The sequence below is a fragment of the Embiotoca jacksoni genome, unplaced genomic scaffold, assembly GCF_022577435.1.
Source record: "Embiotoca jacksoni isolate LCO1_2020_lvr unplaced genomic scaffold, fEmbJac1.0.p SCAF_13, whole genome shotgun sequence".
Lineage (NCBI taxonomy): Eukaryota > Metazoa > Chordata > Actinopteri > Embiotocidae > Embiotoca > Embiotoca jacksoni.
In genome coordinates this window covers 17,157,352-17,185,230 of record NW_027185263.1, presented here as the reverse complement: position 1 = coordinate 17,185,230, position 27,879 = coordinate 17,157,352, and the positions used below count along the sequence as shown (strand labels likewise).

General features: G+C 44.4%; 1 protein-coding gene across 2 annotated transcripts in view; it reads right to left on the bottom strand.

The window, feature by feature from the left end:
* The window catches only part of srrm3 (serine/arginine repetitive matrix 3), a 75,276-nt gene that overhangs the window by 18,483 nt on the left and 28,914 nt on the right, over positions 1-27,879 (bottom strand). For both annotated transcript variants that reach the window (XM_069147011.1, XM_069147012.1), the window contains exons 2-6: positions 21,181-21,500; positions 11,638-11,739; positions 3,005-3,106; positions 2,299-2,379; positions 1,768-1,836 (exon numbers count right to left, since the gene is read on the bottom strand). In XM_069147011.1, the coding sequence (XP_069003112.1) occupies positions 1,768-1,836; positions 2,299-2,379; positions 3,005-3,106; positions 11,638-11,739; positions 21,181-21,488 (662 nt within the window). In that variant the 5' untranslated portion in view covers positions 21,489-21,500. The remainder of the gene's footprint in view (positions 1-1,767; positions 1,837-2,298; positions 2,380-3,004; positions 3,107-11,637; positions 11,740-21,180; positions 21,501-27,879) is intronic.

The following is a 27,879-nucleotide window of genomic DNA, read 5'->3' as shown; positions in this document are numbered from 1 at the left end:
GCAGGCGGGATGGGGTCCATGCGCCCAAAATGGGTGCCAGTCCAACCTGGGGCTGTTATTTTAAAGTGAGATACAAATCACAAAACCAGCACAGAGTATTAGCAGGACAGGAGCGTGCAGTACACGCCCCCTTCCTCTACTGAACTGCACCTTAAAAAGGAGCATCAAAGCAGGAAGTCTCAGGGGAGGACCCCCTCCCACCCCATTCCCTCCCTCTTCCTATACATTATTCATACATCAACAGTACCTGCAATGCAGAGCATCGTTGGAGTGAGGCTGGGAAGGAGGTGTGAGGATGAGGGGAGAGGACAAGGGAGGACTGGGATGGATGAGAGGTGGGAAACCGGAGCGGGGCTGCACGGCGATGCTCAGCAATTTAGTGAGAGGCTCATTTTTCTTGTGTTGTGCGCCCACATCCAGACTGGGTTATTAGAGCAGCACATTTAGCCCCGCTCTGCCCGAGTCAGGTGGAGAAGGAGGGGAACTGGAGGAGGAGGACGCTCTACAATATTGTCGTTATGATATCCCAAGGCGTCGCACAAGTTTTTGTTGATGAGCTGCGGCTCTTTTTATGTCTTCTTCCCTGCTATCTGTTTCCCTCCAACTTCCTCCTCCACCCTTCAATCCTCCACATTCTCTCTCTGGCTTTCGCTTCCTTCCCGTCTTTCTTCCTTCCTTCTCTTCAGTCTTGTTGTTGTGTGTCTTCTGCAGCACTTCCTTTCCTTCTTTCCCCCTTTTGCTTCCTCTTTTCCTCTTCCTCCATTACTTCTCGCTTTCTTTTTCATCCTGTTTTTCATTCTTCTCTTCCTAACCCCATCTTTCTTCCTTTCCTTCTTCCTCATCTCTTTCTTCCTATCTTCCCTCCCAACTAGTTTCTTCCCTGAATCATATCTTCCTTCCATCCTTTCTGGATTTATTCCTGCTTTTTTCATTTCTATGTCCTTTATGTCTTCTCTTCCGTTTCTCTCTCTTTTTCCCTTCTTATTTCTTCCAGCCTCCTTTTCTTTCCTTCTTCCCGGCTTTTCCTGCTTTCTGTCTCCATGCAGTTTTGCCTTTTTTTTCTTTCTGTCTTTGTTTGTTTGTTTCTCTCTTTCTTTCTTCCTTCTTTTTTTATGTCTTACCTCCTCTTCTTGATCCCTCAGCTTTTCTTTCCGTGAGGAAGAGGATTTTTTTTTTTTTATCTCCTTTGAATCTTACATTTTTCCTTTTTCTCTTCCTTCTTTCCTTCTACTTCCTTTTCTCACTTTCCCTTTATTCTTTCCTCTTGTTCTCTTCTTTCCTTTTCCACTCTGCTCCTTTGCTTTTCAGCCTTTTGTTCTTTCATTTCCTCTAATTTCTTATACTCTTCCTGTTTCTTTTCTTCTCTTCTTTCCCTCCTTTTTCCTTCCATTTTCCTCTTCCTGCCACAACAATAAATGTTGAATTTAATGTAACCAACATTATAAAACTTAACCACTTTACATGATGAAAAAAATGGCTGTGTCTATCCTCACTGTATATTTATTTATTTTCCATTGCTGATAAAAGAGACATTAAACTTCTATTTATGTCTCTGAACATCCGTCACTGTGAGAGCAGCTGTTGGCAGACTCTTGAAAAGTCAGTTCCTTCCTTGTGATGTCATGTCACTGATGACACACAGCATGTGCGTGCGCGCACACACACACAGACACACACACACACACACACACACACACACACACACACACACACACACACACACACACACACACACACACACACACACACACACACACACACACACACCTGTCTCGCTTGTGTTTCTTCCCACTCTTTTTCTTCTTCTCTCTGCGAGAGGGTGACGAGCTGCCAAACCTGTGGATGAAGAGAAGAAGGATGCACGGATGCTGTGACTAAAAAATGAGCCTCAGGTTGCTGCTAAATTCTGGTTTTTCACTCATCATCATGTTAAACTATACAAGACCTCAGACAGTAGCTGCAGCTCAGCTGATTTCTCTCTTTGTGCCCCACTGCCTTTCTCCTCTCATTCTGCCTTCCCTCTAACACCTACAGTAGGTTCTTATTCCTTTCACTTTCACTCCGTCTCTTGTCAACAGAATATCAATATGAGAATATGCTTTGCTAATCACCCTTCCTCACCTCCACAGTTGCTGTATCTGATGGCTCGTTTACGATATTCACACCAAAATAATTGGAATTCCATTTCACAAAACCACAGTCTAATTATGCTGTCAGCGGGGCCGGGGAGAAAAAAAAAAGAGAAGGAACAAGGAGAGAAATTGAACCACTTCATCAGTGGAAGCTGTTTCCACTCACCGACTCCTTCGGCGGCCAGATTTCTTCTTCTTCCTTTTCTTTGGACGAGGGGAAGGAGAGCTGCTTGATTTCCTCTTGACTCTGAATTGGCCGCAGAGAGAGGGAGGGAGAGCCAGCTCAAGAGTGAGAAATGCAGAAATCCTCTTAAGAGATGTTGTTATGAAAATAATTTTCACTTTTTCATTTCTGATTATAGTTATTTGCTGCTGTGTTGATAAGAAGACGGGAAGTGTATATGTTCACATTTCCTCGATTTATTCATCCGTAACACAACATTCACATGATAAATCTTAGCGGGGAAACAGGAAATCACTGCTGGAAATTACACTTCATCTTGTTTATGAAGTGCAGAAAACGCAGTCTAAATGACCATCTGTATTACGGTTTTCTCATACAAAGAATAACGCTGTTTATTTTTACATGCCGAGACAATACATAAACTTAGCTCGATTTGAAGAGTATTTGTGTCCTGAGATGAGATATGAATGTTAAATGGTCTGCACTTGTATAGCACTTTTTCACTTTCGCGGTCTCAAAGCACTTTTGCCTCCCACTCACACACCAGTGGGAGCAAGTTGGGGTTCAGTGTCTTGCCCGAGGACATTTCAGGAGGACAGGAGGTCCTGGTCATTGACAACTTCTGTCTTTGTGTTTGGATTTTCATCAGAGGAAACCCCCAGTACGTGTTTAACCCTGATTCAGATACCTGTTGTCACTGTGATAGTCGTGATCGTAGTCTCCATCTTCATATCCGACTACCTGAGCGTTCTGTTCGTACTCGTCGGGCTGGTAGTGCAGGTGGTTGACCCTGAAAACACAGGAGTCGAGGATCAGGACGTGATCGCTGTGACTGAAAAGGTGCAGACAGACGGCCGCCCTTCTCTATTGGGGTTCCTGATGGTTCCAATTTGTTCAACCTGCCGCTGCGGTCTGCTGTGTGACCATGGCAACCGCAAGACAGGAGCTGATTTTACAGGAATGAGTCACATCTTCATCAGCAGAGTGCAGACAGATCAATGAAGAGCTATTGAGGAAAATCAGTTTCAAAGTGAGATTATCCAATCCAATGATATAGACTGCAGTGATCATGTCATACTGCTAACCATTTACTCTTATTTTAGGCCAAAACCTACTCTATGAAGCAGAATGATGGATTGACATCAGGTGGACAGTCGATAGAAGCAGCTAGGCGTGTACAGGCTGGTAGGATTGGAAGTAGCCTGGAGCTGCGGTGCCCAGCTACCTCAGATTAAAAACAGAAAACACTGATGTTGACGGTCAGCGACAGCAACATGAAAGCACCTCAAGAGAGAGCAGTAACAAGACTGTGGATGGCAAACGATGCGAAAAATAGTCCCAATTTATACTGGCCTTTTAAATCTCATTCTGATATCAATATTTAAGATCTTTGAAAAGTCTAATCATAATAAACTAGATCGAATATTAACTGTGACCAATGTACATACTAAATAAAAAACACTTGTTGGTGTACTCAAATGAGCAAACTTCGTAATTTAGACAGTGTTTCTTACCGTGTTAAACAAAATGTGAATCTAAATTAATATTTCTGTATTGCCATATCTTATGTAACTTATCGTTCAACAAATAGACATATCTTTATAAACATATCTGCCTGAATGATTTATTAATTAGATCATTTGATAACATTTGGTAATAGCCACCAAACACAGCGTAAAGCTGAAGCTGATTTGATGGTAGCTATTATTTTTGATGGCATGGTCGGATTAATCGTCTAAGGAGCCCCAGGACAAAGTTTTATAATGGGCCCCTATTAAGTCCTACATCCAACACGATTTAGATTAGTCCTGCAGAAAATACGTCTCCTGTGCTGGAAGAATAACATGCATGTAGGACAATTTAAACTAAACACTGGTATGTTAGTGAAAAGGGAATTTTAGTAGTGTATGAATGGGTTGGACCCGTGTGAGTTTTTAACCAAGGTTTAGCAGAAACCTGGAGGTACACTGACGAGTCTACCTTAAAGAATTTACTAAGACCACAGCAGAAAAGGAGATTTCATTTCTAGTGTATTACTGGGTAATATTATAAACTGTGAAATTAAGTTCTAAAAAAGTGCACAAGACGCACAACTGCTCCAACTGCTGTTTCCGCTACTTCATATCATAAATTGAATCCTAGAGAACGACCCAAATCAAGTCTACTTTTATTCATTTTTATGCATTTGATCTGTTTCTAATGCATTTTATCTGTTGTATCTCATTTATTTTCTATATTTTTAAATGTTACTTTATATCTGTTTTTATGTGAAACACTGCATGTGATTCTCTTGCTGTGAAGCACTTTGAGCTGCATTTCTTGTATGAAAGGTGCTATACAAATACAGTTTGTCATTATTATTATAAATAAAACAAGTCTTAAAATGACACAACCGGGCCAGATAATGAGTTACCAGTACCAGTATGTTCTGGTTGGTAACCCAGGTTTGCTGCAGGTGTTTTGCTGTAGTGGACAGATGAATTGATAATGATTATGTTATTCGACAGTGAGCCAGGGGATCACTGAAGTTCAATTAGAGTCTGAGAGAATCCGAAATGTCAACCTGTTGCTGCTGGAGAAAAGACCAGAGATCACTGAAGTCAGTGGTGTTCATCCTCTGGGGATCATGCATGTATGCGCACATTTCCATGCCAATACTAATGCATAACACACTGCAAACTACTCATATGGATTCTAATTCTAACTTAGTTTAAGAAAATTAACAACAAAAAGTACAGGAAAATTGTGATGCTCACACCAACTTTTTTGTGACCTAATTTCTACAGTGACATTTGTAATTTTCCTTCACCCCAGCAGTGAGGGTATCATCAGCTCTCACACTGACAGCTCAGCTTGTGGGATTCATATCTTGCCACTTGTTTCTCACACATAGTGTATTTTATATACAGACAGATGGCAGCAGCTTCCTCCCTAATCCTCTGCCCCACTACCCCCTTCCCTCTGATGTGGCATCCTCTGATCCACCAAATCTGACCTTGCCGGTTCAATGCGGGGCTTAAAAACAAGTATAAAAAAAAAAACCCCACAACTGTGATTGTTTTCCCCCCCATGCTGTCCCGCCTCTCTGACCTCGTCCCGTTCCGGTATTGTCACAAACTCAGCATTTCAGGCTCTGGGCTTCCTGTCACTTGTTTTGTTTTTTACACAGATATATGGCGAGGTTATCTGGATTAGTGCGATGAAGACATGAGACACAACCTCGATGACTGACCATGCAGCCCTTAATTACAGGAGAAAGATGAAAACAGGCAGGAATAATGAGACCAACAGGATGAAATGAACAACGGAAACTATCTGACAAAGCAAAGGATGCCGCACCCTGTGCAAGGTGATCAAACACAAACGTGCTCACTATCAGAGGGAATTTTCCATCAGATCAGGATAGAGGAGAAAAAAAAAAGAAAGAAGAAACAAGTGGTGTTGGGTATCTGGAAGGAGAGAGTGGAGCGGATTCGAACAGGGAGTGGGCCTGGCGGTTTGTTAGGAAGACACGACGCAACAGAGCCCTTAATTGGCTGAGCACCACTGGGCACAGCAGGGATGCCAAGTACCAGCAGGAGAAACTCTCTTCACAATGACAGCCTTGTTCTGCACACAAACACGGAAAACATACACACTGCAACGCTCACTCTGATGAACAAACACACATTACAAAAATCCTATTAATTGGAACTTGAGGAACAAAAAACAACAGAGAGAAGAGAGAAGAAACCAAGTGCAGGCAGAGAAGCAGTTACACAGCTCACATGTTTCAGCTCGAAACGGTTTCGTTTCAGAACGAGTGAATGGAAGACTTTTCAGACAAAGCGAAATGCAAGTTGGTGATTTCTATCACTGCAAAATGTTGAATATTGAGCTGAGAAGACACACACACACACACACACACACACACACACACACACACACACACACACACACACACACACACACACACACACACACACACACACACACACACACACAGAGACAATACCCTGCAGTGCAACATCAAATATGTATGTATTGTTCAGTTACAACTACTTGGCAAAACCTCTTTAAACTCCATTTTCGTACTTTCTGAAATCCAGAAGAGGTGCTGTGTGTTTTGCCTCTCCTGCTACATGAAGCTCCAACCTGTATCTCTGATGGAAGGAGGCTGTACCTGCAGAAGCCTGCAGACACTACTCAGGGCTTAAGAAACAGTAAAAATTCTGCACTGGTAAAAACTCATGTTTCATTTTTTTAACGATCACTGTTCTTCTAAAAAGATATCACGATTGAACATCAAACATTTGTTAGACATTTTGTATAATTGTGTTGGATATTGGTTGTGAAGATACACTATTTGTCTATCACAAAGTTTGAGGTCTTTATTAACCAAAACTGAAATTAATTTGAAGAAGAATGTGTGAATAACAAAGCATTTCAATTTTGTAATATTGAGCTACTATTACTTTTGAAAAGTATGATGTGATCCCTTTTTTACGATGCGCTATTTTCCAGATTGATATAAATATGCAAAATGCTTCTAATGAAATTTATATACTTTTTAAATGAAATAACTGCTGAAACCAAATCTTGATTGTTGCGATGTGTCGGGGAACATTTTTGGAATCTCCAAGCAACAAGAACACGAAAACCAAAATCATTTGGGAATTTCACAAGAAGATGAGACCGTTGCAGTAACACTATTCGTGGAATTTATATTTAATGTCTCTTAAGTTCATTTCTGCCGCGAGTCTTTGCACCGTTCGACCAGTGTCCCTGTAGGCCCGCAAGCATGCTGCCAAAAAAAGCAATTAACAACAATTTAAACTATCAAATGGCCCCATGCTTAGTCATTAGTGATAAATCAACTAATTCCCCATCCTGTCTCTAATCTCTTAATTGATGCCATGCTCCAATATGCAGGATACATCTGTCCGGGCCAGACAGCGTCTCTGTCAGGCAGATGAGTGTGTCCCCGTGTTTAATGCTGCTCAGTGAGTTAGAGGCTCCCTAATTCAGCCACTGTCCCTGGGACCTGGCAGTGATGGAGTACGGCCACGTCCCTCCTCGGGGGTGCAGCACAAAGCAGTGCAACTCATTCATATCCTCTCTCAGACCGCCACTCTGAGGCCCCGGTGTATTTCTATTGCTACGAGAGTTATAGTTTGTTATTTTGGGGGGAGGTAGGTGGACACATTACTATTCATTATGAGGGTGGGGAGAAATCTACAGCTGCTTTCTTATTGATGAAGGATTGACGGTGCTTGTTTGTCATTTAAAGGTTCAATATGTAAGATATTTAGTCTAAAACATTCAAAAATAAACTAAGATAATCCACAAAATGGAATGTTTTGTCAAATATTTCGCTGTATTGTGTTGCACAGATGTCTCGTAATACCAAACTAGTGTCCAGTCTGTCCTCAGTCCAACATGAGAGCAAGAAGAAGAGTATCTTCTTGTTATGACACAACGACGGCTAAAAACTCAAGAAAAACCAGGAACATAACAAGACTTAACGTTGGTGTTAGTTTGCACAGCTGGAAACAGCTCTTGGTGAGAAATCGAAAGGAAGTTTGCTGAACATTTCTTCCAGACTGATGAGTAACCAGCTGTTAAAGCGTCCGTTGGCTCTGTAGGGATATGTTACACAGGTAACTAACTAATAACCTTACTGACAGTGACAATATTCTGCCAGTTTCTTGATATGCAGTTCAGACCAATTTGAATAGCTGTATGTAGTTCAGTTAGCTCATTATCTATAAATCTATCAAACTGAGACAATTTAATGCAACAAATAAGGCGTACTGACCTCATCTGGATAATTCTGAACACATCTTTAGTGAAACTAATGTCAACACAAGAAATTCCAAGTGGTGGTGATATACAGCATGGTTTTGCTGTGGCTGTTTTCTTGCTGCTATTGTCTTGCTAAATCCCAATGAACTCACGACTGGGTCCACACAATTTAACTTTACAATCCTCAGTTATAAATAAAAGTCGACAACTAACTGTGGGAACATCAGGGAAAAAATACGACCACACTGTTGGAACTCTGAGAGCCGGACTGAGGGCAGACTGCATGGACACTAAAAAGTGACTAACTATCGCCTCTGAATGTACAAAGTGGTATTACAAGACAAGACTTCATTTTTACAAACTGCACCTTTAAGCTCAGCTGCTCCAGCTTGTGATCGTGGTGAAAACTTCAATGTTGTGGATGCACAGGGATTAGATATCCACTCACCACTTGAAAGGTAGCTCCACTTCTATTTAAATTAGATTTCAGTTTCTTATTGACGAGAGGTCAGCCTTGCGTATTTCAGTAGATACTGAGTCACCATACGAAGCCCAGGGTGAGCCTCGGTGTGTAAGCCTGGGAGGCTTTGAGAGGCTTTACACACTGCATTCCTTCTCGCGCTCTCCTTCCCCATCCATTCTGCAGGAAATCAATGCGGGACACCGGTAAACAGAGTTATGAGCTAGCAAACCCATGCTTACTGCTGGCTGTTTATTGCCAGTGTGTAAGAGTATTAAGCTACAGCTGAGGGGCCTAGCCTGTCAATAGTACTCGTCCCTGTGGAAAAGATGGCATCTGATTAAAACCTCCCATCTGAGCAAAGTCAAACCCACTGGAAGCAGCGGTGTATTTGAGGGTGTAATGGAGCCACGAATCATTTAGCAAACTGACAGATCTACGAGTATGTTTATCTGTGTTTGCTTGAAGTTGTATCGCATCAGTTTGTACCTAAATTACAACACGATTAACTGATTTAGGTGAATGGATGAAGAGTTTCTTACCCATTTCTAAAACCATTGATCAAAAGCTTCTCACTGGAGTTTGTGTTACTGTGATTGATCATATTAATTCTTCATTTTCTTTAATTGACTTCATGCATGTCACATGAATTAACAACACTCTTTTAATTCCAATTAAAATATCTAATTTGAGTCTGGAGCCATGCCAGTGACTTTACGTGGGTACAGTGTTACAATGGGCTAACATGCTAACATGATCACAGTGACAAGGCTGATGTTTAGCATGTGTTTATCAGGTTGAGAGCCTCAGAGCTGAGGCTGATGGGAATGTCATGAGTCATGCAGGTATGTCATCATAAATCAAAGACCTGAATAAAGGTGGAGCTCGACGAAAAGCCTCGGTTCATCAAAGTGATTACCTGGAAGGGAACGTGAATGTGCGTACCGAGCTGCAACCGACGGTGACACATCGGTTTGTGTACCGTCGTTATGAAGCCTCCAGTTCAAATACCGGCCGGCGCCATCTTGCAAGTGGAGGTGATGCAGCAGCTCAAGCCACTTCTGCATCGGTCTAATTTTTCATACAGTTTATGGCTTAAAAGGACCTGTAGCCCCGAAAGAAATAAAGGAGGCTGCGATACAACCTTCCCATGAATATGAGATCACTGGGATGTCCATGCTTACTGCCGGCTAGTTCTCACAGTGACTAATGTCCCCGTTAATGCAGGGGGTTTCTGATCTGCTTATTAATAGTGGCAGTGAGTATCGAGGGGCCAACCTGCAGATTAATCAAGGCACGTTTGCAATAATGTTTCAGATTTTGGTATTTTATTTAGTGACAGGGGGACAGTGATTACTCCAGACAGAGGTCTACTTGTGTGTGTGTGTGTGTGTGTGTGTGTGTGTGTGTGTGTGTGTGTGTGTGTGTGTGTGTGTTTCTGAGGTTTCTGAGTGAGTGGAGAGGATGCGGAGGAGGGAGAGGATAACAACCCTGCAAATTACAAGCTTCTTCAATTTTCCACATCAAGGCCTTTCTGGAGGGGGAATTTTGCAGAATCGGAGGTGAGCGCTGACAACCCAAATTGACCGGACTCAGAAGTGCCCTTGAGAGCGAACTAATGTGAAAAGCAAAGCAAACAAAACTTCCTGTATCTTTCTAGTGTGCTTTCTCTGGGTCATAAATGTTTATTACTGCCCTCGTACTATACATAACTGTGTGACGCCGCCCCCCCCCCTCCCCCCAGCCTCCTGCCTCCTTGGTTTCAGCGCAATCTAGTTAAATGTCAGACACCGGCTGAGGTGCAGAGGAGGGAGCATCATTAGTCGTGTCTGTGAGACAGAAAGCATCAGCGTCAGTACCAGTCATTAGTTCACAGACAGCAGGTCAGGGTGCCACCACCGCGGCGCCTCTCTCAATCATTCGCACATACAGTGTGATGGACTGAGTCAGGAGGGACGCCGCCGCGCCCACGGCCTGCTGTTGCTGTTCCTCACGCTGTTCAGGACTGTGGCTGTGGTCTTTAGGGAGCGCGTGTGTCCATCTGTGATCTGGACGAAGACCACACACACACGTATTCTTTTTGATTCCTGCAGTTCCATCTGACGCCCCCCCCCCCCCCCCCCCCCATCCACACACACACACACACACACACACACACACACACACACACACACACACACACACACACACACACACACACACACACACACACACTCAAAGCTTGAACGAGGGTTAACGCTTAACAAATTGACAATTATCATGCCAATCTTTGCCTCATTGGCTTCCAGCAGAGTTTCGAATAGACTTTAAAATGCTACTGATTATTTTCAAAGCACCGAGGTCTCACCGTTTCATGTGTCATAAGCCAAGATTCAAATTAAAATGTATTGCATTTTTGCAATTAGGGCCCACATTATTTGGAACGGACTGCCTGTGGACATTATTAGAGTGGCAGGCCATTTCTCATGACCCCTTTTAAAATCAATTTCTGTTTGTATTTGATATTTACTTTGCTGTCTGGTTTTATTAGATTAATTTATTTTCAAGACTTTGTTTTCATTTTGTGATTAATTTATCATCAAGCATCCAAAATGTTTTGAGTTGTCTCATAAATTAGCTGAAAAAAAAAGTTGTGTGTAAGAGTGAAGCGAGGAGAGGAAGGTGAGGTGAAAAACAGTTCTTATACACTTGGGGTGTAAAGGAAAACAAACACATTGTTTGGATATGAACAAAAAATGCTCTGAAAAGATATTATTATTATTATTACTATATGTTTCACCCCTGTCCTATCTTCCTCTCTATCTTGACTGCCACAATTTACCACAAACAATCTGAGCACACACATGCTGTTAGGCAAAAATATAATAAGCGGCAATTTATAACCTGCAGTCTTTCTCTTCAGTATCAGAGCAGAATTAGTTTTTATGATGCAGCAGAATGCAGAAAATAATGCAGAGAACAGTTTCTAACAACTTCTGGTGTAAATCAGACTTCACAGTTGATACAGAAATATGTTTTGACCAGAAAAAGACCCACCCTGAATGTGATAGTACCAAATGCGATGTGAGGTAACTTACACTGGCTGAGTGTGTGAGCCCTCTCTGGTGATGACGCCCTCTTTGTCCATCAGCATTTGTCTGAATGTGCTCACTTTCTGTCGGATCTCTTCCTCTGTGTACCTGAGAATATGAAGACACAGCAGTTAGCAGGGAAACACACACAACCACCAGAGCAGAGAAGTGTTAACCAGAGACTGTGTGCGGAGCAAACTGAAGCAGCAGCATTTAATAACAGCACTGAATGCAGCAGAGGGTTCTGGTGAAGCTAACTGTCATCCGTCCTCACTGGCGGATGCTGGCGGAGGAGCCGCGTCTTCCCCCTGCCATCACTCACAGGCCGAACAAGTGGCAGAGACCGTCTTCTGGCCGCTGCCTCGTCAAAAGTTACACTCGGCCGAAAGATGTAGACTCTGATGACTCACTGTCAACCTCTGCGGCCCCCGGGCTGCGTGTCATGTTTTATTCTGCATGCGAGCGCCGTAACTCGCTAAGTCGGGAGTAACTGTGGGGCAGCGTGAGGACTCCTCAGCGAGCTGAATCAGACAGAATACTGTGACTGCTGCTGAGGCACATGAAAGACATCGCTGCGTGAGTCACACTGGAGCTTCAGATTCGTGCTTCCTAATTCCACATTTCTGGCTTTTTACTCCATTTAAGGTGTACATTGAGGCTGTGCAGCAGAAGACCAGTGAAATTATACGTGATCTTAACCATGCAAAACATAATGAATGAATCACAAACAGCAAGGATCCTTTATGCAAACAGCTCTGGGCTACGTCCTCCCTGTTTGTGAATTAATCAAGAAGCAGCCACCGCGGGCTGCCACTGTAAGAGTGGTGACAACTCTGCAATGGAGACAGTAATAATTCAACCAGCCTGTCTGAACAAGTCCTGACTCCATTCTACAGATTCTCATACGATAGCGGTGGAAGATGTATACCATCTTCAAACCACGTTCTGCTCCGGCTGCGGTAATAAGCTGTAATGAGCTACAGAGGCAGAGAAACATGACGGCAGAGAGGAGGGCGGAGGAGGAAGGGGGGGGATTAATAAAGCTGTGAAAAGGTGCCCAGGAGCCAGACATTAGAGTCAGACTGACTGGGAGCCACTACTCTTAATAATAAACTGTAATGTTGATATCAAACTGAACAATAGCCGACACCTAGGACTATGTTCAGCTGGAAACTCACTAATTACCACACAACTGAAAATGTAAATGTCCTACTCTCATAGTAAACTGGTGGGACACACACACACACACACACACACACACACACACACACACACACACACACACACACACACACACACACACACACACACACACACACACAAAAAGCCGTCTCATACTGATCAATAATATTTTCTTGGTGGTAAGTGATTACCAGTAACCAGTGAGGGGAACTGTCCGCCACTGAGTGCTGAAACACACTCTACACTCCTACACGGCAACTGATTCTAACATACAGGAAGAGTCCAACATCTTGCAGACTATGCTTTCGTGCTTGGTATTAGATGAGAGGATCTACACCCCTCTCATAGCTGAACGCTAAATATGAAGCTGCAGCCAGTTGACAGACAGATACAGCTCAGCATACAAACGGCCAACATGGGAAGCAGCTCCAGACCTAAAACATCCGCCTTTGAGCACCCTGAAAGCTCATTAAGTTGTTATATTTGGAATTTTCATAAACTGTTATATACAGGAAGTATACTCTTTCAAATGTTCTCCGTGTGATAGGGAAGGAAGCGTAATTCGTATTTCAGATATTTTGTTTTGCTAGTTATTAGGTTTTGCTCATTTTGTTTTGCACCATATTGAAATAAGTGACCTGTTTTATGGGCTGAGAACTTTGGGGAAAGCATTTTTCATAAATTGTTGTTGGTGCTGAGTTTTTTGGGGGGTTAAAAAAAAACATGCTTTTCTGAAAACTACCTGTGAGTCCTCCTCACAGGTAGTTTTGATAATGTGAAAAGTAGTCTGACCCCTAAAAACTCAATTCAATAATCCTCTTAGAAAACAGAAAATAATGAGACCTCCAGCATGTTTAAAAGTTTTCTTCAGTATGAATCGAGTGATATTTGTCTGTACATCCACTGGTTCACAGCTAATATCTAACTCTGCATTCTTTAAAGGTATCAATTTGACAGAATGAAAACAAATACAGACTAAAAAAACATGGTTCAATACGGCAGCCTTCTGTTAACATCCACTTGTCTTGATTTTGCGTGAGGGGGGGCAACAGAGGGGGGCCCGAAGATGAGAGTTCAGATGTTTTTAATTGGAACTAAGCAGTCAGACCCAAACTATGAAAAGGAAGCCGTAAGATCCCAAGACACAAATAAAAGTTGTGGCTACGTGGTTCATTTTCCAGTTTACTGATTATAATGCGTGATAACATCTGGAACATGATGTCGTCGTGCCTTTAGTAAAAGTACAAGGAACAGTCCAACAGATTCTCCTTCCTTCTCTCTCCCTGCAGCTCATGGCAGGACCGATTCTCTAAACTGGATTGTAAATTAACCAGCGGCTCATTTCAGCGTGGAAATAGCATTAGTCTGAGGGCTGTTTGCTTTTCTCAGATTAAATATAGCAGGTCCATAGCGTGTATTCTGAGCCGGTTGCTATCAGCACACTGACGGTGCGGAGAATGAGATTAGGGGAAGTGTGATGGAGGGCTGAAATGGCTGGAAGATGGCCCAACAGAGAAGGAGCCAGCCGGTGTGACAGCGCCATCAGGTCGTGCTGTACGGCGATCTCTCAGCCCTGCAGCTGTCAGCTCAGCACAATGGAGGCCACAAACGCACACTTTATATTCTTGGCTTTCCATTCACAGCGCAGGAGCCATCACCATACGTTAGCCCCGAAGCCTCCACGGCGGTCCCGTCTGCGGCCGATCGAAGAAGGGCGTACAATACTGGCTGTGAAAGTGAATGCGCTCTGGCCAAACAGACGACGAAGCTGTCGGGCTGCTGATGGTGAGGATGTTGGCTCTTTCTCAGGCAGCGATCTCTGTTGACACAGCAGCTGAAGCAGAAGAAGAGGGGTCAGAAGTTGTGAAGCTGAAGTACCTGTTGACACGTGACCTTCAGAATCGCCACCTCCTGTTTTATCCTTCTGTTTCTGTGTCCTCCCGTTGACGTGCTCGATCCTAAAGCTCAGTTCTGCTTCGCAGCATGAAGCGCAGCAAAGTTTGGTTTCTTTTTGATCGGTCCAGGTTACCGACATAAGTCGGAGAGCGTGTGCCAAGCAGTGTTGCTGCTTTAACAAAAAGCCTGTTTTTTTTAGAAGTATAGGCTGGTAGGATCCCCCACAGCACCTGAAGGCCTGCAGGAAGCTGCTGAAAAATGGGAAGCTAAAGAAAGAACCCAAAAACTTCTTTCATGATTGCAAAAACTTCTGTGTTGCATTTGATGAGAAGTTAGACTGACATCCGTCGTGAGCTCTGAGTCAATCTGTGGAAACGGACATGTATTGGCCGTTTTTCAGAAACTATTAGGATGAGCTCTCTAAAACAACACATCTCTCGTCTGCACTTTTAATTAGCACCTCTTGCAGCTGTAAAGGTAGCTGCCTTCTGCCGACGCACCATCTGTTCTGCCCCGACACAGACGGGCTAACACTGAACTCAAATTCCTGTTTAACTGAGCTTGTCACTTGTATTTTTTCATCTGTGTGCGTACGTGAGGTGGAGCAGTTCAGGAGCCGGAGTTAGCCAAGTGCAGCACTTTAAAGCCCCGGCGCTTTGCCTGCAGCATACAAAGTCCCAGGGATTTGGATAGAGAGAGAGAGACAGGGGACATCGATCAGAGCGAGGGCGTCCCCGCCACCCCGGCCATGAAAAATCACCACGATTAAAGAACTTGATTGGAGTAATTAGACAGCTCCGAGCACCCACAGATCCCCCCCATTAACTCGCCATCCTGGAAAATGAATAGTCGTGGCCCCAAGACCGTCCTTACGCTGATAGCCATCGATTTGATGAGGAGTGCCTATGTGTGGGGCGTCCGTGAGCTCATTTTGCCTGCCAGTGATGTCTCTTCGTTTGATGTCTGAACCGCTTTCCCCCACAAGTCGTCCCCAGGCGCCGCTGCACCTACGAAACTCTGTAGCCATCAATCCCGATGCAAAGAGTACAGAGGCAAAGCGATGCCAGCGTAGTTAGTAAGATTGAACGGCGCTGGGAACACGGGAGGCCGAACCTGAACACCTCCACATTTCTATTTCAGGGGCCTGAATTAAAACGACCTGCCGGGTGCCACGGTGAAATGGTTTAACTCTCGAGTGGAGAGGATTTTCAATTGATGCTCTCTACAGTCACAGATTTTCTGGTTAGATAACAGATACTGGATAGACCAGAGAGAAATAAAGAGTATCAAAGAAAGGTATACATCTTCCTCACTTTAGAAAGCTGCCCTCCTCACCTCCCCCAGTGTACGCAGATCAAAGGCAGGAGCAGCACATTCTGCCTTCTCTGATTGCTCATCTTCTGAGACTTCCTCTAACAACAGGATTTAAAGCTGTTTTGTCTAGTAAGAACTCTCTATATTGGCTTGTGAGCAGTGACAATGTATAAAATGGGTCATTCTCCCTGAGATGCTTCCCCCTCCAATTTTCAGTCTTCTAGGACACCGGCTTATCGTCTTATGTCTTATGACGCAGGCTTTGGCTCGCAGGAAAACCTCCATCAGAGCAGAGATGGTTATTTCACGGCGGCCTCAAAGGCTCTGCGCAGCTCCCTTAATAAGATCCAGGCTACCCACATCTCTTGCAATTCAAAAAGTGCCACTGCAGATGCTGCTAAAGGAACACCACAGCAGCCAAAACGCATCAATTTAGCTCTCAGCGACAATAATAAACCTCTTTCCTTTCTGTCTGACTCTCCTCTTCTGACTTGATTCACTTGTGTGCCCTCCTGCACATGTAATGTGCAGATTTAGTTATGTTGAGTCTGATTTGCTTGTGCCAGGCTACACCTCTCTACTTGGCTTTAAAACAACAGATATTAATTTTTCAAACACGCATGCACATCTATTGTTTCTGCTCGGTGAAGCAGCAAAACTAATATCTGCTGCTTCTTATTTAAAAAAAGCTCTACCAGTGGTGGAGAGCAGTTTCATGCATGCATAGGGAAGGCTTGGTACATACTATCATCTTGTTTGCCTTTGTTTGCGTGTGTGTGTGTGTGTGTGTGTGTGTGTGTGTGTGTGTGTGTGTGTGTGCGTGCACTGTGTGGATGTATAGGTGGCGTTCACGTGTTTAAAGGGAGACCCTGCAGTTTAGTCTGAGTGAAGCGCTGTGAAGAGAACTCATTAAGGAGCTGGATAAAGGCTCAGACACCACAGGAGTTCAAAGCACGCACAATCATTATGCCTCAATTAGTGTAGAAAAACATCCCTGAAATAGAGTCTGGACCCTCGCATGCAGAGCAGCCCTGAGCTAGGAATCAGTCAGAGAGCAGGGCTACCATTAGATGCTTAAAAGTATTCAGACATGTGATGCAAAGAGGACCGGATGTTGTTGAGCCTCTCCAGCAGATCGTGCCCAGACAGATGTCATGCATAATGGCCTGATGGAAGTAACCTCCAACCCATCTAATATCCATAAAATGGAGATGTTCCCTGCAGCGGCGGAGCTCTCGGTGCACCAGTGAACGGGAGCGATGCTGCCAGGTCCTGGAAAGCTAAATGAACAGACTCCTTTAATTGCTGAGCCCGTCTAATTGGCTCCCAGGATGAGGCCGTCACTCATGACAGACCATTTATCCTGGTCTTTTCTCTGGAGGAGGAGGGGTGTGTGTGTGTGTGTGTGTGTGTGTGTGTGTGGGGAGGGGGGACTGGCTGTGTCTACAGGGCAGGAGGGGGGTGTCTGCCACACTGCCAGGGTCAGAAAAGGGAGCGGGTGTCCAACGTGCCCCCCGGCCTAATCCTGCCCCCCATCCTCAGTGAGACTCAAGGGTGACGTAGAGGCTGAGCCCACTGGCTTAAATCCACCGCAAATGAAAACAGACTCTAGCCACCATCTTAATTGTGTCTAAAGCCTGGCATGGCTCTATCCCTGTGTTTCATCCCCCGCTCTATCCCTTAATCCTGCACACATGCACACACTCCCTCTCATTTAAAGAGCCACATTAGAAATTGGAGAGGCAGGAGTGGCCGCGCTGAGCCAAGCTGGCAAATGAGATTCTCCTTTTATTATAGCTCAACAAGATGAGTTGAGTACGTCCAGAGCTGTAACACTCAGCTGAGTGGTCGCCATCCTTCATGTGTGGCTGTCTGCCAGCCGAGCCCGTACAGTCTGACGAGTGAGTGGAGCTGGTCGGAGCGGGTGTCTGGTCTCCTTGTATTCTGTCATCATTAGCCAAGCTGCTGCCTGCCACCACACTGCTCCACCAGACATCATGGCTCTTTTACATTGCTCTCAAACCAGCAGCGACTATGTCTACTCCAGGGCAGGACATGAGGGGACCCTGACAGATGGCAACAGTGCACCTCCCCCACCCCCTCTCTTTCTATCTTTTTTTTGTTGTTAAAGTCCAGCAGCTCCCTTTCAGCTACATCAATCTGCCGTGGCGCGACCATTACCCTGCAGTCTTAAGCAGAAGAGCAGTCGTGCTCAGGGAAGAAGGGACAGGTAGAGAAATGAGTGGAAGAAAAGGAACTCTAATCCGGCTCCATCCAGCTCCTAAAAAAAACAACAAACCCCCTGTTTTATTGACTTAATTAATCTGAATACTCAGCAGTGAGGTCCAACACTGTGGCATTTAAATGTTCCTGCCACCTCTCGTACCCCCCCCCCCCCCCACCTCCTCCCCCATCCAACTCAGATAAAATAACTCGCTAATTGGCTTGCCTTTTATTGAATTAAATCACCGCCCCCTCATATATCAAGGATTAGCCAGCATTCTCTAAATGACAAATGTGATGTAAGTAAAATGTCATGAGGTATCAGTGGGAAAGTGAATTTTCTCCGTACTGACACAGGATCACAGAGATCGTCATTAATTATGGTCTCAGCTAGCCTGGAGTTTGCCTGTGGTTATTCAAGCAGCAGTATGCATGTGCGTGCGTGTGTGCGTGTGTGTGTGTGTGTGCGTGCGTGTGTGTGTGCGTGTGCGTGCGTGTGTGTGTGTGTGTGAGCAAATCCACCACAGAAGCCCTGATTTTGTGGATCCAAGGTCGGTTTGCAGTCTCTACAGTTTCCATGGCTCTTCCAAACTTTGTGCTGCGTGTCATGCTAATGAAACAGACCGTGCTGGGTTTGGCCTGCGCTCTGTCTCTATGGCAACCACATACCTAATAACCATTACTTGAGGATAAGGACTGTAATGCAAAGTTATTAATGAAGGAAGAATAATGATGCTCCGGTGACAGACAAGATTGTAAAACACAAACGGGTGTCGCAGATGAATGAAATGACAATGAATGTATCTCCCAGCCTGGTGTCACACCCGAGTGTGTAATACACCCATCAGTCTACTAGAGGACACTGTGTCAGTGTCATGTTTTGTCTCACCAAGGTGTGGAAAGTACACGCAGGTACGACCAGGATCATGCAATGGAGGTCATGTGACGTAGTACAAAGAGTGATAACGTGGTTGGATGGATCAAACACAGAACTTTCACCTGGACTCCATGAGAAAGTAAAAGTGAACGTGGATTTTTTTTTTAACATATCTAACGTGATATACTTCAAAAATGACCTATTTTAACCCAAACCATGATCATTTTTAAACCCTGATCTTTTTTGGTGCCTAAACATATAGCATCTTGCTTTTCACGCCTCGGCAACGCAAAACGTCTCACTGACACGGTACCCTCTAGTGGACTGAAGGGTGTATTACACAATTTGGTGTGATATTGGATTGAATCTCTTTACATGAACCCTGTAAATGGTGTTTGAGACTGGGTGAAATTGTAGTACTGCTCAGAAGCTACATGGCAAAATCTTGGTTCTATTTGTTACCAGGATTTGTTGCTCCCACCTGCTCAAACCACTACATTGTCTATTCCAAAGCATACATTTAGATAATAACCAGACTTATTTTCTTCACAGACCTTACTGCATTTTTTTTTTTTTTTTTACTATTTTGATGGCTAACTTCCCAGCCCACTGTGGTTCCATTCACTAACTAACTCCCACTGCTGGCTCGGTGACAGTGGAGAATCCCTGGACACACAAAAGAATCTTCATCACCTCCCTGCTTCTCCACAGGCGTCCAACCAGCCAGCAGGAGCCCCCAGACCAGTGACGGGGACCTGATCCTTCACTGGGCTGCTGATTGTGAGCACTGCCAATTATGTTAACCGGGGCAACGGGCCAAGCAGGAAGCACCCGAGGTCTTTGCCAAAATAGTCCCTGTAGCGTCCTTTACCTAATACTGAACCCATTCTTATGCCAGGAGACAGTTATTTTCAGAACCAGAGCCACCTCCCACATGAGGGAAGTTTTAGTAGTTTGATTCTCAGCATCTCACAAGAATTCCCTTTCGTTAAGGAGAAGAAAACACAAAAACAGATCGCAACTCGTGCTAACATTTTCATACCATGCTGCTGAAAACAGCCATTTAATCAACTCACAGCTGCCATGCACCATTTCTGAACAAAAACAATGTTTACTCCACTCACTGCAGGGGCTTGTTTTTGTCTTGCTCCCAATATGAGGATGAAAATTACTTTTGTCAGCTAACAGATTCTGAATGTAATGTTTTGATGCAGCTTGTGAACTCAGCACCCCTACAGGTACAAACCTGTCAATGTCAGCTTCTCGACTACATTTCCCGACTCGCACTCCAACCGGCTCCCCAATAACTGAATTGCAAAGAAAACATAAACAACTTCTGTTCCTCTGAAAATATTAATGTAATTTGACATTAAAACCGCACTGCAACTCGCTTGCTTTTTTTTTTGTTCGGTGAGGTTTGCCCCTATAAGAGTTTCAAATCTGATCAAGTTTTTCAACATCTGTGAGTGTAACACGCAGCTTTCCTCACAAAGCTCAACCAAAACAAACGATTCGATGGTCAAATAGCTGTATGGTATGAGCCTCTTCCACCTTCATTCTCAAAAATGAGTTCACGTTGCAGAGCTTCAAGTCCTTCTGTCAGGATTCAGCCTCTCAGAAGCAGCAGTGTCAAGTACTTCAATTATGGGACTTGAAACAGTGATTTGAACTATTACTCTGTGAGAAAAACTACTACTGTGCGGACTTTTACAGTAAGCAATCATAACATGGTCCTGATCTTTAAAACCTCCCGATGCTCTTTTCTAAAGACATTTTTCAACCTTCTAGTTGTAATCTGAGCTGTGCAAAAACAACCACAGTGTGCAGTCCTCTCTGTTATTAAAGGTATTTCGGAGCTTACTGCGACAACCTCAACTCACTGAAGTACTCACCTCCTCTGACTAACCTGGCTTTGAGTAAACGTCTGAGGCTCATGGGAATTTGTGTGCATAAAAAAGGCCTATCTACAGAAAATGTGAATAAATCATGATATAAGGTTGTTTAAAAAAAAAATAAATAGAAAAAAATCTTGAAGGAAACACTGTTTCATCACTTACCCCTGCTCCTCCATCATCTCCTGGAGCTCCATACATTTGAGCTCCACCCTCCTCTTCCTCTCGTGGTCCAAGATCTCTCTGTGCGGCTTCTTCACCAGGACGGGTTCTGCTTTGGTCTCCTCCTCATCCTCCTCCTCTTCCTCCTCTTCCGTGGCTGGCTGACCCCCCTCAGTTTTAGCTTGTGGCACTGCGGTCGGCGTCGGCCCTCCCGATCCCGGAGCCGTTCCCGCTCCTGCTCCAGGGACCACGGGTTGGGCCACTCCGTTTGCGCCATCCTTAGGAGACGGCACCCTCGCCGCATCGTACATGATGATTGAACTCTGCGGAGACACAGATGATGAAGAGACTATAGGTTAGCAGGGAGAAGAGGTGGAGTTTGGCAGTCTCTACTTCATGTTAATCATTTACTATCTAAGAATGACCATTCAAAAAGAGTTTGAAGTTCATTTATTTCTCCACAGTGAGTTATTCTTATACGCATTCAGTAAAATCAAATATAAAAGTCTAAATTTCCACAATGTAAAGCCCCATGAAAAGCCATTTATAGTGCTCAGACTCCCGTTTGACAACCGTGCAAAGCTGCTAACTTATTTAAAATCTTTTCCACATTTATAAATCTACATTTGATCTGAATAAACTCTGGACTGTAGACCAATACCAAGCCGCAAATATTTGGAGACCGAAAGGTGAACGGTTTGCGATTTGATGTTAATTTTTCTGGACAGGCTGCAGTGATTCTGCCTGAACTCAGCAGAGCACTTTGCAAACATTCACACACATCAACATAAACTACACACTATTTGGACCTCGAGTACCCGGAGACGAGTGCAGCCATATGCAGTGCTGGCAGCAACTTCTGCTTCATGAGCCAACGACTGCTCTCTCCGTCCAACCATGCAGGTGAGGAGGGATTCCTCTTTGAAAGGGTCTTATCTACTAAGCTGCAAACTGTTCAGGTCACATACAGCATGAGAGAGGGGGGCGGGGGGGGTTGCTTAGCAGCTGAAAGACAGAGGAGAATGTAGAAAGTCTATAATAGACACCTTTCCTTTTCTGTTTTTGACTTCCCTGACCTTTCTGTTTCCGACTCGTTTCCTCCTGAAATGATGAGATTGTCATTTTGTTGAATGAAAAGGCATCTGGTACAAGTGCTGCACGGACCGCGGTCTGATGAAGATGGATTATTTGTTAAGGACAATGGAGAACGTGCGGGAAAAGAGGAAGAGCTTCGAGCACCCACGAGCCTCAGCCTCCTTTCCCTCTGCAAATAACGGCTTCATTTTTCACAGAGGAGACAAAAAAAGGCCGGCCGAGGCACTTCATCACTGTCACACACGGAGGAGCCGAGACCAAACTGGATGGACAGACCTCCAGAACTGCAGCAGCATCTCGTCCTCGCTTCTTTTATCTAATCGGCGAGCGTGCGCGAGCAGCTTGTGTTTGTTCTGTTCGTCTTTGACTGGTTAATGGGCATGTGCTCGTGTTTTGAAGTGCTGCGCGCTGGTAAACGAGCCGTGGATGTGTGCGTAGCGCCGCCGCTCTCGGCTGAGAGAACAGGTGGCAGGACAGCAGGAGGCATCATCTCTGAATCTATTATACAGTAAATCAGGACTTGATATTCCATGACAGCAATATCTCATCTGCACGCGCTCGTCTGCACAAGACTGTGGGGAGAAAAGCTCTCATCTATCAAAAGAGACTTCAAAATGACATTCAGGTAGACGGGAGCAACATAAAGGACCTTTGTAGGAGTACGAGAGAGAGAGACGTGATATCTGAATCATCCAGTGAACCTCATACAGTTAGAAATTACATTAAAGAGGGGGGAGGGGGAGTGGCGCCTATCCCAATTGACTTTGGGTGAAGGCGGGGACCCTGAGCAGGTCGCCAGTCCATCACAGGATCGACACATACAACACAACAACAACACAGACAATTTACGATCACCAATGAACCCGACATGCGTGTCTTTGGATGGTGGGAGGAAGTCGGAGAACCCGGAGAAAAGTCATACAGACACATGCAAACTCCACACAGAAAGGCTCCAGCCGACATTCGAACCCAGAACCTTCTTGCTCCGTGCTAAACACTGCGTCCAAATAGTCATTAAATAATAAAAAATTTATGCAACTATCATCTTGTCTTGTAACATTTGTTGGGGTAGACTTTAGGGTGTGAGTGACAACAAAGTTGCAGGTGTTGGCTATCGAATAATACCTGACCAAACATCAGTAGCGTTAATGTTGTCAATCTTTGAAGGACCCACTGTGAGACTGATGCAACAACACGTGATTCTCCATCAGTTTAAGCTGCTGCAGAAACAATGGGCTGCTCTTCCTGCTTCCTGTCCTCTACTGGGTTTTTAATGAGACCAGGTGCGCAGTGGCAGTGAGGGCTAAAGGTCAGCTCTTCCTTTCCAGCCAGAGGAGACGACCAAGGAAAATGGGGTTTGTGCTGGACGTCAACTCTTGGCCTGCTGGGTCGCTGCAGGTCACACTGACACACAAACTTCAACCATCCCGCCATTAAAGGCCGGTTCTGCTGTAACAAGCTTAAATGAGATGAAGATACAGTATCCTGTGAAAATCGGAGGGAGAGGACCCTCCCATTGCAAATGAAATTCTCCACGATGCCAGATGTGGGCCAGCCTGTGTTAAAGCCTGTACGGAACCACTTCATTATACTAATGCGTCACTCCACAGTCGTTCCCTTTGTTCCCGAGAGACAGGAGGGGCACAAAATCTGCTTCCTTTCAAGTTAAAACAATCAAATCATTTAATTGTGTGATAGAAAATAAGAAGTGGAGCAGAAAGGGAGACTTGTCTGTGAGCTGATAAGGCAGCGGAGCATACAGTTAATTGTGTGCGAGTCCTCTACAGGGACCGAAGGTTATCTTCAGCTGCTGCATTAACACTAGCCCCAACCTCTCCTACTATTATTGCGAGGGTGCATAAGACTGTCACATCCCGACAAACACTATCTGTAATTAGTCATTATGCTAAATGAAGTTGTTTAGCCACACGCACTAAGTGTCACCATCAGTTCTTTCAAAACCCCAAAAGAGATCATATGCACTTGAACATTCAATATTCGGTTCTGGAGATGTGACGCTGATTGCTGCTAGAAATAAAGGAGCTATTAGCTGACGGGTCCATCGAGCGAGAGACGACAGCTCCAGTTGTCTGTTCTTAACCTCTGGACCCGGTTATCTGTGCTGTCTGCCTGCCTGGATGCGGCTGCTGGCGAGGCCTCCGTTGCGTCTCCTCTGCAGCCCGTCGTCTGCTGACGTCCCGCCGCGTACTACAAAACAAGCCCGGAGGGAAGAAGCACATCCTGACGCGGAGGATGTGCGACGGGGCCGGACTTCACCGACCAAGAAGGGGTTGCTGTGATATCCGTGCGGGAGTCATGATCTGTCAATTACACGGTGGCTGGCGGCCCATGCGAGGCCTGACTCATCTGATACATGCAGGAGATGGATCGTGCACTTAAAGCTCCATTAATAAGGATAACATTCACTGTGGCCACACGGCCAAAAAGCCTCAGTCTCATTAGGAATCTAATGTTGCATTAGGCTAATGAGACATTAGAGAGGAGACTGCCTCGACTCCAGCCACTGTGTCATTAGAGGGATTTTTACTATCTTTTCTTTTTCCACGTGGGGATTTTTATGTAAATATGTACTTATCAACAAGTAAATGACAATATTTATATCATACTCTGCAGCCCCTGTGAGCTTCAGTCCATTGGAGTGTTTGATTATTTTATTTTCCGCCTCTTCGGATGGATTGATTGAAGGCAAAGTCATTCATCACATTTAAAAATAAAACCTGACAATGTGTCACTGCAAGAAATGTAACTGATGAGAAAAAACACCCTCACATCTTTACTTTGAGTACATGTATCATAATTTACAAAAGTACACAGAAGTGTTTTAGCCACATTTTCTTCGGTCAATTGGGAAGTCGGTATATTGATTTAAAAAAAAAAAAAAAAAAAAAAAAAAATGCAACAAAGTACATTAAACCGACTTCAAACATAAATTATCACACGTGACTCACACCTCACTTGTCACGGATGAAAAATGGCTGCGCTGAGTGATGAGTAGACGTTAACCTTCATCAACTTAATACATGAAATGAGCATAAATGCCATATGCCTATGTTATATTCCATCATAAGATATTTGCCTTGCACTAAAATTGAAAAATTATAATTTGAGTCATATTTAAATGGAACATGATGTTTTTCTTTGACTAATTGTTTATGCTGGTCCATATATAGTAAAGTATATATACTGAAAACAACTGTGTGAATGTTAGCATGCTGACTTTAGCATTTAGCTCATAGCACCACTGGGCGTAATTACATGGAGCTGCACCTACTTTTATTTCATTCACTTTATAAACCAAAAACAACATCAAGATAAACCTTGTAATTTAGCATTTACACATTTTTTTTCTCATGCATATCAATCCAATCACTCTCAATTGTATTGACGAGGAAAGAGTTTAACAGTGGTGTGCTGTTGTCATTGCTTCTATTCATTTATCTTTCATGTGTTTGCAAAGAGACAATACAGTTGTTGAATCTTGATTTTTCTGTATGTGGACAGCCTCCATCAGAGCGGCTTCCTGTTTATCCAATATGCTTTCCCTCTCCGACTATATGAACATGGTGCAGTTTTTCTACACGGTAAATCTACCAGCAGGGCTCGTTCAACACAGAGCATATGTATAGCCATCTGTACGTTTAGTCCTGATAAACCTGTTAATGTAAATACTGCAGATAAACCACGGTACTGTATGTACTGAGACAGAAATCAACAGACTTAACATAGGAAAAATATTCATTGCACTTAAAATACTGGGTGTTGTAAATGATAGCCGAGTTGAATTTAAGCTGGAAAAAATATTTCAGCCAATATGGATTTGTATGTCATCCATGAGACTGACGTAACATCAATAAGGAAGGTCCAAATGTATCTAAGCCGGGCTGATTGCTGCTCGCCACAGCAACCATCCAGCTTCACAGCAGGAATCATTCTCGATCCATTTTCCGCCTCTTATTTTAATGTCTAATTTAAATCTGTTGATACCTTAATGGAGCTGACTCAACACACACAAAGACAACCGCACACTTTACTTTTAGTTGTTTAAGTGGACTCAACTTCAGCAGCTACACTCAACAGGAAAAAAATAACGAAGGCAGAGAGGTGGGGCTCTCAAAGCCAACTCTCTCTCTCCCTCTCAAACACATTACTCCTCTCATAGCGTGCTAGGTGTCACTGTATGTTGTGCACAAAGGCTCCCATGATTGGATCTCACTCAGCTGTGGATGCACCTCAGCCATGATTACAGGGTGGCAGTAACAGGGGGCCTGACCTTGATGGAGACTGTCAGGGAGTAGCTAAGAAAACATCCTGGGCGGTTGTCTCCTTCAGGACCTACTCACTGTGCACACATCTCAGTAAGACCTCTCACCACCACCACCACCACCCCCCCCCCCCCACCCCCCGACACACACACACACACACACACACACACACACACACACACACACACACACACCCCGTCTCCTCTCCTCTGCTTTTCATCACGCCTTCCCTCCCTCTAAAATAATCTGCCCCTTGGCTGGAGGCTCGGGTTTTGTTTTTAGCACTTTGGCACCCAGAGGACGTGTTCGGCTCTCTCAAGGTCAGCCGACTTGATTCCAGGCACGTTGAATTGCTGTTGGGTGCCGGGAAACAAGCGGCCTCAACTTTTATTTTTTCATTTTCTTTTGTTTTTTGTGAGTCGTAGTAGGATGGAAGGTGCATACGAAATGAGCAGCAATGGTCTGAGGGATGGCAATAAAAAGAGGTAGATGTGCACAACGGCCTTGTTGGGATGCATGTCGTTTCTTATTCACTGCAGAATATTAAAGACAAGACTCGGCACATTTATAACAAACAGCTGCTCTGATTTGGTTAATTCACGGCCCGACAACGGGCTTCGAGTCAGACTAAGTCGTTTCTGCAAAATACCTCACTTACTTCTTTGTCGTTGCTTTGGAAGCCACAGCACAGAGTGAAGTAAGAGTGTGTCTTCAGCTGTAGACCGGAGAGATTTGTCCTCTACCAGGGAGGAAGCAGAGGAGGGACTGACTGCAGGAGTCTGTTTGATGCCGCTAAAGAATCCCAGAGATAACATTTAGAACGGCAAACACCTCGTCTCTCAGATGCACAGCGCTGCAAAAAAACTCCTCCTTTATGAGCAGAGCTGCGAACAAGAGTCGCTTTATGCACCGTTTGGAGCAAAGATAACACGAGAAAATGTTTTTACATCAACATGCTCCGACTTAATGAGTGGCATGAGAGAGATGCAGAGGGAGTTTTGGCCTTTGGTGGAGAAACATCCTTGGCAGCCTCAGAGACAGAGTGTGACAGAAATAAACCCTCCCTGCCCCATTTTCAATGCAGAGAAAATACTGAATGTCACCTCAGAAGAAGATGGAGAGATGCTGTCTAGAAGGTGACATCTGGTACGGATATCAGCTGAAGGTTGACAATCCGGAGGAAGAGGCGCTCGACCTCAGAACAGGGTTTGCAATAATTTGCCCCGCTCTGCTCCCCTGGGATCAAACCGTGCTATTAAAAATCTCTCCTCGACTGTTACAGCAGGTTGAAGTCTGCTCCGGCTGGCTCGACTACACTCCCACT